The 10,034-nt window shown below is 41.6% G+C and overlaps 1 protein-coding gene across 5 annotated transcripts in view; it reads left to right on the forward strand.

Annotated features, from left to right (window-relative positions):
• tars2 (threonyl-tRNA synthetase 2, mitochondrial) overlaps positions 1–9,703 on the forward strand; it is a 31,214-nt gene extending 21,511 nt beyond the window's left edge. For 2 of the 5 annotated variants that reach the window (XM_014412094.3, XM_014412093.3), the window contains exons 2-18: positions 1,287–1,468; positions 1,549–1,663; positions 1,997–2,118; positions 2,480–2,588; positions 3,005–3,069; positions 3,154–3,232; positions 3,788–3,934; positions 4,017–4,115; positions 4,813–4,982; positions 5,055–5,217; positions 5,671–5,808; positions 6,275–6,352; positions 8,198–8,298; positions 8,800–8,901; positions 9,004–9,076; positions 9,222–9,336; positions 9,440–9,703. In XM_014412094.3, the coding sequence (XP_014267580.1) occupies positions 1,287–1,468; positions 1,549–1,663; positions 1,997–2,118; positions 2,480–2,588; positions 3,005–3,069; positions 3,154–3,232; positions 3,788–3,934; positions 4,017–4,115; positions 4,813–4,982; positions 5,055–5,217; positions 5,671–5,808; positions 6,275–6,352; positions 8,198–8,298; positions 8,800–8,901; positions 9,004–9,076; positions 9,222–9,336; positions 9,440–9,582 (2,001 nt within the window). In that variant the 3' untranslated portion in view covers positions 9,583–9,703. Of the gene's footprint in view, positions 1–4; positions 27–1,286; positions 1,469–1,548; positions 1,664–1,996; positions 2,119–2,479; positions 2,589–3,004; positions 3,070–3,153; positions 3,233–3,787; positions 3,935–4,016; positions 4,116–4,812; positions 4,983–5,054; positions 5,218–5,670; positions 5,809–6,274; positions 6,353–8,197; positions 8,299–8,799; positions 8,902–9,003; positions 9,077–9,221; positions 9,337–9,439 lie in introns of those variants that run through there. The other 3 variants (XM_076890021.1, XM_076890020.1, XR_013100830.1) reach the window with 3 other exon arrangements.
• The last annotated feature ends 331 nt before the right edge of the window (positions 9,704–10,034 follow it).

The following is a 10,034-nucleotide window of genomic DNA, read 5'->3' on the forward strand; positions in this document are numbered from 1 at the left end:
AACGTTAGCAAGCAGCAGTGTTTTCAGTGAGTGTTGTGAGCTGCTGTTGATGCTCCTGTCTGTTAAATGTGCTAATGGGCACATTTGTCGTGTGGTAGCTAAGATTAATGTGCTTTTAATTCGGTTTTATCGTAATTTTGTTTCATGTTTTGGCTTCTTTTTTTTGATAGCCATACCCGGTTTGTTAATGTATGGGAAATGGTGATGAATGCAAAGTTATAACTTTGTTTTTAATTCAACTTAAATATTTATTTCATATTGAATTATCAGCTATTGTCGAGATTGGATTTTTCTCTTTAGTTTTCGCTGATATAAATATGTTAACATTATTGTTGTTGTTATTGTTGTTATTATTATTATTATTATTATTATTATTAATCATGTTTTTCTGACACAAGATTTTGACAACCAGTATTACAATACGAACAAGACTCATTTACAATAAACTTAAAAAAAAAAAAGGGTCCTGATGCTTTTTGTGTTGACAAATCAGCTCAGTACTAAAACAAAGAACTTTGTGGACTTCCTGAGGACTTTATGGAAATTTTGTAAGAAAAGTTAGTTTTTGTTTTTTCTAAAAGTCTATAGAGTTTTTTTTGTTTACGGTCAGTTAACTACGTTTTTGTTTTTTTTGTTTTGTTTTTTTGTTATAACCAACTAAAACAAGTACTGATATAATAATACATGGGTAAAAACTTTTGGATTTTCTTTAAGGCTATTCCTAAAATGTTAATTCTGTTTAATTTTACCTTGGGGCCATGGTGATTAAAGGTATTATGGCTTATTAATTAATTAATTGAACAAGTTTAAAATCCATTCCAGTTCATTAATTATGTCATGCCAACACCTCCATAGTCTTATAAAGTAGTCCTTTATACCCTTCATAGATGAAGAATTGTCTTAAGGTGTTATTACAGCTGGTTTGGAAAAGCCTTCACTGCGTTAAACTGACAGGTGTTTCAAATATTTAGTCCATCCCATGCATATTAGTGATGTGTCTGTGCAGTGTAAGCTAAATAGTAAGGTAAACATATTGAGGGGCTATGCTTGTGTATGTCTTTGCATTATGTTACTCATTCTGTTGGGGCAGTAAGATAAGTTCAGAATATATTATTGTGTTGCTAAAATCCTAAATGCTTGTCTGTCTCTCTTAGCTTTACTGCATATGCACTTAATTTCTGGAGGTCTTATTTGACGGGTTTTCTGTCATCTTCAGATTTTAGTTCTTTTGTCCTTTTGCTTCTTGTAAATAATTTCAAACCAAATCTTTATTTTTTGCTTTACAGGTGAATGCATCTCCTGCCTTATCTGAACGACTGCAGATCTTTGAGGCTCTCAGGGAAAAACGTGGAAATGGGAAGCGTTTTGAATCGACAGAAATGCCCCTCCGTATCCGGCTGGTTGACGGCCGGATAGTTAAGGGAACAGCTGGTGTCACCACACCGCTCTATGTTGCTCGGAGTGTGAGGTAAGTACCCAGTTTATACTGTTTGGTTTAATATGTTTAACTGTCGTGATATAACTGTGCTTTTGCACGTGTTGTTTCAGATTGAAAGGAGCCCTGGTGAGTAAGGTGAATGGGGAACTCTGGGAGCTTGGACGACCCCTAGAGGCAGACTGTGAACTACAACTTCTGGGGTTTGATACAACTGAGGGAAAGCAGGTAATTACACAGTTCCCCGCTGTTAACTTCCTTTAAGTATGTGCAGTTTCCCCTATTTGACCTGTAAGTGTGATGTTGATGAAAAATTTGTTTTGAAGGTTTTTTTTAAAAACATTTTCTCACCTCATTCAGCATCATCATAAGTTAGAAAATAAATAAAGATGTTAACATGCCATGTAACATGGCAAACAAAAATTGAAACGACACTTTAACTGGGACCAGCAGTAGTGGGATGAGAGCATCTTTGTGTTTCCTTGCTGTTTTAATCTACCATCCCAAAAGTACAGTGTAGATGTCTTTGGCGCTCACTCATTACGACCCTTGATTTCACAGGCAGCCTGGAGAACAGGGGCGTGCGTCCTCGGTGGAGTCTTGGAGGGCATGTTTGGTGCTGAGGTGTGCAGAGAAGGAACATCAGAGTTCGGGCTTTTCTGTGATTACCTGTTGGACAACAGGTGATTACTATCTATCAGATATGAGCTCTGTCAAAACTTCATCTTTGTGTGCTCACAAACGCAAAAGAGGTGGTGGTAGTTACATGATGGTTGTTATTTCAGTTTTTCAGCTTCTTTTTGTTTTAAAGGGAAAAAAATCCTGACCTTTCAAATAAAGTGTATATTTTTTATTCATGAGTTTAATTAGTTACTAAATTGTATTTATATGCATGCTGTGTATAGCTGTTCATTATTATGTGCTGCTTTAATGACACCGTTTCCACCTTATGTAACTCGTGCCGGCTGTTTGACCTGTATGGCATGCTCCTGATTCTGACTAAACTGCAGCTGAAGTTTTGCCTGAATGTGACTTCATCTACAGTTTTTTGTCTCTGAGTGATGTGGAGGCGAGGTGTAAGGAGGCGGCAGCACTCAAACGTCCTCTCTCTAGACTGGAGCTGAGTATAGAAGAGGTCCAAGAGCTATTCCAGGTCTGCAACATGCTCTGTTTGTTATAATATAATATTGATGACAGACATTTTCAGTGCTGACACATCTTTCTTTAATTCTTTATGTAGAGGAGGTAAGTCTTAATTATCAAATCACTGTGGCATAGCTGTTCAAGCTCCTTCCTCACACTTTTAATGCACCAGCTTATATTACGCCAGGAAGCAGGAAAGTTTTGTTATTTTATATTTATTTCCACTTTAAAAAAAACACTGGTGGTGTAGCAGCATTGTGCCATGCTGGCTTGAAGCATATCTGAGTAACCTTTGATAGGATGTGAATAGCAGTTATGTTACTCGCTTTTTAAGTGTGACTCCTGTTTTTAGTCCAGCTGTGATATTTGTCTGTCCTCGTGTCCATGTTGAACTTAAAATCGGTTTTCTGTGTTTTCTTCTTACAGAGCAGTAAGCTGAGGCTGCAGTTTGCTGAAGAGCAGATGAATGGCGCCACTGTCACAGTATACAGGCACGTAGGAAAACTTCTTACCTGCCAGTGATTTAAAACACTCACCAGTAAATTAACTGGTTTCAACCATTCTGTGTGGCTCAGGTGTGGAGACACTATAGCGGTCTGCAACGGCCCCCTCCTCCCACACACAGGCCTCCTCACAGTCTTCAAGATGCTGCAGGTATGTGTTTGTGTATCCAGTCAGTGTATTCAGTCCTTTGCTCGTCTTTCTGTTTTCTCTTTTTGTGTTTTTGTGTTTCACTGCCAGTTTATCTATTTTATTGTTTTGCTTTTCTTAAGCAAATCAAGAATTTGTTCTATTCCTATGAAAACTGTATTTCATATGGCAGTGCTATCACGATTTTTCACACTCAAACACTATATGACTGCAATGAAAGAGGCAGTGCCATCTCATCAGTTAAAATCTGTTTTATTTGGACCTTCGTGGCTCTCTCTCAGATGGGACACATGCTGTGTGAGTGGAATTTTCCTCATCCATATTGATCCAGGGAGAGAGGAAAGTTTCCATACCAAGCTGTCACTGGGCAGACTGGGATTCCACAACAGAAAGGGCCTGGAAATATCAGCAGCAGGATGTTGTGTTTGTCAGAGGCCAGATTTCTGTTCTGGGCTCTTAGAAACACACGGCCATCCGTCCCTCTCATAACTTTCTCTTTTGCCACGTCCATGTTCACCTATTATTTTCTCCCCACTTTTCATCTCTGTACCATTCCAGCTGTCCTCTGTGACCCTGGCCAACCAGACAGAGTCCTCCGGTTTGACACGACTGTTAGGTGTGGCCTTTCCAGGTGAGAAAGAGAAGGAGGAGTGGGAGAGGGAGCAGGAGGAAGCGAGGAGGCGGGACCACAGACGCATCGGGACGGTAAGACGGAAACCGTACATGGGTACAGAAGATGATGCCATCTTAAAAAGTGAAATAAGAACCTTTTCATGTTCTTCCACAGGACCAGGAGCTGTTCTTCTTCAATGAAGTCAGTCCAGGAAGTTGTTTCTTTCTGCCTAAAGGAGCCCACATCTACAGCACACTCACAGACTTCATTAAGGTGAATTATTTGTTTGAGCTTATATTTGAATCCCCTAGAACTGCACCATCACAGCCTTGTTACACCTGTAGAAAGCATTACAGATAAGAAACTGTATGAATATAGCGCAGGGACAAAGGGTCGTGGATAAACATGTCATCAAACCTCATATTTGGCCTGGGCCTCTCACTGCTTAGTTGTGGCTTTAAAGAATGAACACAGCATTACACAGGAAACATTTTTTCTCTAGTTAGTTTGCCTGTTTGTGGTACATCAAAAGTTGTTTAATCAAAAATCAAGAAATAACTGTATAATGGTTCAAATGAACTATCTGCTTGCAGAAAAAACCTGTTAAGTGAGCTCCGGCCCTTTTCAACACCGCTTATGCAACTAAAACCAAAAAATGCCCCACAAGCTTTAATTTGATTATTCAAAATCCAACTGTGACCTTAGTTGGTTTTATATAATGATAAAATGCCGCTTATGCAGGAAGTTGTTCATTGAGTGTGTGTATTTATTGAATGTTGTCCATTTAAACGTAATAACACGCATCAACACGTGCTCTGCTGATTGTAATGCTGAGGTCATACGTGTTCATGTCAGCGGTCAGGATGTCAGCCTTTTTAGCCTAAAGTCTCTATGCTGTTTGACCCTGTGACCATTTGACCCTGTCCTCCACTCATTGTCACACAAGTCCTTCCTTCCTGACCTCTCATAGTGTGAATACCGAAGGCGAGGCTTCACTGAGGTCGTGACCCCAACGCTATACAGCACTGCGTTATGGGAGCGCTCTGGCCACTGGGAGCACTACAGCAAGAACATGTTCACTGTGAAATCAGAGGACTCTCAGACCTACGCTCTCAAACCCATGAACTGTCCTGCACACTGGTGAACACACACACCTTACCTACCTGTGCTCCGGTGCCTTTGCAGAGACTGACTCTCCTTTGTTGTGTTCAGCCTGATGTTTGAGCAGCGCGTTCGCTCGTGGAGAGAGCTCCCTCTGCGATGGGCCGACTTCGGGGCGCTGCATCGTAATGAGCTCTCCGGCGCTCTGGGAGGTCTCACTCGCGTTCGCAGGTTCTGCCAGGATGACGCGCACATATTTTGCACACCTGAACAGGTACGCAAACAGGCAGATGATCTCTCGTTTCTAAACCAAGGCATGTTTAAGTGGGACAGACGCTGTAAACGAGACCCACGTGGAACCGCATTTCAGTGATTAGATGGGCTGTGTAAATGACTCCTGAGACATTCCAGGAAGCTTTAGCTTGGATGAATGAAGGTCTTTGTCCTTTTCAGACTTTGCACCTCCGTATGTAAGCCTTTGTGGCTCTGCAGTAAATCTGATCCCCTACATGGAGTCTGCAGCCTTCCCATGAGCCTTTCTGTTTGCACCTTGTTAATTCAGAGACGGTGGTCACATGATGATCACCACTATGTCAGCCTGAGAAATTCGATCTTGGTTTAATTTTTACACTCTCAGTTGTTGTTGGTCTCTCAGCTGTGTACACTTTTCTGTTATTATTATGTCCTCATGTTGACCTCTTCCTGACTTTTCTTTCTTTTTTCCCAGCTGGAAGAAGAGATTGTGACTTGTTTGGACTTTGTGAGGAGCGTCTATCAAGTGTTTGGGTTTTCCTTTCACTGCCTGCTGTCTACGCGACCCACGCCGTGCCTGGGGGAGCCTGATCAGTGGGACACTGCTGAGCAGGTAAACAGACACGTTGACACACTCTCCATCATATTGTGTGCTAAAAGCAGTCCTACACAGCTGTTCAACGTGTGTGTGTGTATATATGTGTACTCTTGAGTGGCAGCCAGGGGGGAGGCATTTCCACTTAACCTATCAGTTATGTAAGTGGTACTTTCCAATCGAGAGCTGCTTTGCGTCAGGCTGTTGGGTAGATGTATATCTCCAAATCCCCCGAGCACTTTTTAAATGGGCACAGCAGCAATCTAAGCTGATTCAATTGAGTGTAATTTAACATAACAGTTCTGAGCCTGCACAGTTCAAACACAGACATGGCGATCATAATGTGCTTTAATGTACTTATATTCTGTCATGCAACTACTTGCTTATTGTGGACTTTTTTTTGTGTGTGTGTGTGTGTGTGTGTGTGTGTGTGTGTGTGTGTGTGTGTGTGTGTGTGTGTGTGTGTGTGTGTGTGTGTGAGAAGCAGTTAGAGAGGAGTCTGCAGCAGTTTGGTGAACGCTGGGAATTAAACCCAGGAGACGGAGCGTTCTACGGACCAAAGGTCAGTGAGAAGGAAGACGTGCACTTAATGGACTCAGGAGTAAATGTTGTTTATCACTGTTTGTTTACACCAAAGCATCGTGACATCAGTTTAGTCACTTCCTCCTTAATGTAAAAAACTTTAAGGGAATGTGTGTTTTGTTTTGTTTTGGTTCTTTTTGTTTGTTTGGGGTTTTTTTATGTTGAAGCACTATTAAAGATTTACCAGGAGAGCTGATTAGCTTAGCATATTGACTCAGAAATGGTGGAAGCAGCTACTTTTGGGACAGCTACCAGCACCTCAAAAGCAAGCCAAGAAATGGTTTTAGGGTGGTCTCCATGTGGGAAAATTCTTTATCAGGTACAGCAACTTCCGAGTCTTAACTGCCTGACTTGTATCCTCAAACTGGAAAAAAACATGACTCTAATTCAGTCCAACTAAAAACTAAGTCTAACAGCTGGGTTGTTGCTAATCAAATGCACTTGACTGACTGATCATCAGAAAGTGTTGCCACTTCTTTTAAAGCAGAAGTTCTGACAGTTGGCTGGTCTGGCCACAATAGGAGTGAACGTCCCAGGAAATTCACCCCAGGGTCAGTCCATGCAATGTTCAGAAAAACCCAAGGTCTACATCTCAGACTCTACGGTCCTCAGTTAGCATGTTAAAAGTTGTGACAGTACAGTTATAAAAAGACTGAACAAGTATGACTTGTTTAGAAAGCCTCTTCTATCTAAAAAGAACAAAAAACAATGCTTAGATTTGCAAAGTTCTGAATAAACCAGAGACCTCTGTAACAATGTCCTTTAGACAGAAGAATCCAAAGTGGAGATGTTTGGTCATAATGCTCGGCAGCACATTTGCAAAATACCGAACGCAGCATATCGGCACAAACACCTCATAGCAGCTGTCAAGCTCGGTGGTGGAGGGGTGATGATTTGGGCTTGTTCTGGGGCCCCAGGGCCTGGGCCCCTTGTTGAGATGACCAGATGCAACAGGACAACAACTTAATGCACTGCAGCAAATCTACAATACCCCAGTTAAAGTCCAGACCTCAACCTGATTGAAACTCGGTGTAAAGGAGAGTGGGCTAGGACTCTACAGTTGTTGCTCTACCAGCTACTGAATACTGGGCTGCACTCAGTTTTTTCCACAGTAGTCCAGTGAAACCTTTGTTTCTCACAAGCCTGTAACAATGTGTTCATCAGCTTAGAGGTGCTGGCAGGTAGATCATTTTTCCATTTGATACAGAGCCAAGCTTACATTTTCTCTTCATTATCTCTGAAATCTTGGGAGATCAACAAACAAGAGCATTTCTCAAGTTTTGACAATAATAAAATTAGATTTAATGATTTTAATTCCTCTAAAGGGGATTTATTTATGTTGCAACGCAGATTAAGACATCTTTGTTCTGCTTCGGCTCTGCACAGAGAAACTACAGACACGAATTATTGTAGTTCACAGAATATTTAGAGGTTTTGTGTGCGTTTGCTTTTGTTTGTTTGTTTTTGTTTATTTTTAAATAAAATTGAAACGACAGTGCGGCAATGACCTTTGCTTTTTTTGGGGGGGGGGGGTTGAGACTTAATTTATCTTTCCAAGAAGAAGTCGGCCTCAGATAAACGTCAGCGTGCTCATGTGGAAGCACTGAGAGGAGGCGATGGGTGAAGTCAGGTTGAGCTTAACCGCTCGTTGAAACAGAGAAACGTGTATCCAGGATTTTTAAACCACAATCTAAGCAGCTAATCAGCTTCTCTCAGAAACCCATTTCTAATGATTCAGTGCACAAAAAGGTACTTTGTCTCAGAGCGCTAAACTGGAAGGGAAAAGTGAAGCCCGGTAATAACGCACGCCTTCATGTTTCATCAGATTGACATCCTGATCAAAGATGCTATTGGCAGACAGCACCAGTGTGCCACGATCCAGCTGGACTTCCAGCTGCCAATCAGATTTGACCTTCAGTACGTCGGGTGAGTCACTCATAAATTTCAGTAGTTGGCATTCAATCTCTTTAACATTCCTGCACTGATTTAAACCACTACTCCTTTACAGTTGGCCACTTCTTTTTGTTGAGAATGCATCCTTGTGTATATATATATCTATCTCCAGTAATCACTCGGGATAAGATGGCACAAGTCTAACTTTGGGAGCTAATTTGATGATGAAACATTAGCACTTTATTGGATTTATCAGCTCAAGTGTGTCGAATTTGGTCCACATCTACTGAAGTGTTTTTGATTATAATCTGATTAGATTATATGTTCAACAATAGATTAGTGTCCCATTGTAGAACAGTTTATAGGAAAAGTAGGTTAGAAATAAGCAACAGAGATCTGCATATTTACTTCCACTCAGCTACTTCACTTCAGTATAATGTAAAGTTCACAATACTGTCAAGAAGAGTATTTGTGTCTGTAGCTTGGCCACGCTGCACCACCTCCTGATCTCTTTTTTTGTAACCTTTCTCTCAGACGAGACGGACAGTTGCACAGACCAGTAATGATCCACAGAGCAGTGCTGGGATCGCTGGAGAGGATGATGGCCATACTGGCTGAAAACTTTGGAGGGAAATGGTGAGAAGATGATAATGCACAAAATCTGAATGTACCCCGTTAGTGGGATTATTGTCCTGTAGCTGTACGCTAACCTGTCACCCCCCTCTGTGCCTCACCCAGGCCTCTGTGGCTGTCTCCGGCTCAGGTCGCAGTTATTCCTGTGGGGGGCAACAATGAGTCGTACGGCAGGCAGGTCAGTGTCTGATGGAAATTTGCTTCGGGTGCATAAGCAGACAAAGTGAACTTTCATCCTGCCATGATTAATTTGTTCTTTAATATAAGAGGTAGATTACAGATACAGTCTTAAAAGAATGAATCCCTCTCTCTCTCCTGTTAAGGTGGTCCAGCAGTTCCATGAAGCTGGCTTTATGGCAGATCTGAATGACGATGAGGGAGCCACCTTAAATAAGAAGATCCGCTCTGCTCAGCTCGCCCAGTATAACTACATATTTGGTAAAGATGAATAACTAAGAGGCTACTTAAAATACTAAAGACTGCGACTGTTTTTCAGTACTGTTGACATATTTGACAGTCTTTTGTGTGTGTTTCTGTGCAGTGGTGGGTGATAAGGAGCGTGAGAGTGGAACAGTGAACGTGAGGAGCAGAGGGGGTAAACAGCTGGGCAGGAGGCCGACAGAGGAGGTGCTGATGTCCCTCACAAAGCTACGGGACACCAGAAGCAACCTCGATGAGTTTTGATGATGTCCTGGAAATAATGACTCACTGATGAAATGTTTGTTTTACATGTTCAGTCTGTTGCACTTTGGCTTTGTCTGAAGAAGCGGCTGGTTAAAGTTGGAATAAAAGTATAAAACACTGATGTTTATGTTCTGCACTCATTGCTGATTTTGTCCTTTAATGGAATTTGCTGATTAAACTGTCCTGCAAAAAAGAGACTGGAGAGAGAGAGATTTAAGGCTATTTAAGGATCGCCACACTCTTAGAAATAATGGTGCCAACTATAAGCACAGAGTCCTGCCACCTGCTCCCATAGGAGAACCCTTTGTGGTTTCTGCTCCAACCTTTTTTCAGCCTTTTGAGAGGAAACGTAACACAAAGGAAATGTGAAAAGTTACACTCAGTCTCTGGCGGTGCTATCCAACACTTCTTACTGTTTACACAAAAATGTGTGAGTTATAGTAGGTTGTATC

The sequence above is a fragment of the Maylandia zebra genome, linkage group LG11 (genome assembly GCF_041146795.1).
Source record: "Maylandia zebra isolate NMK-2024a linkage group LG11, Mzebra_GT3a, whole genome shotgun sequence".
In the NCBI taxonomy this organism is placed as follows: domain Eukaryota; kingdom Metazoa; phylum Chordata; class Actinopteri; order Cichliformes; family Cichlidae; genus Maylandia; species Maylandia zebra.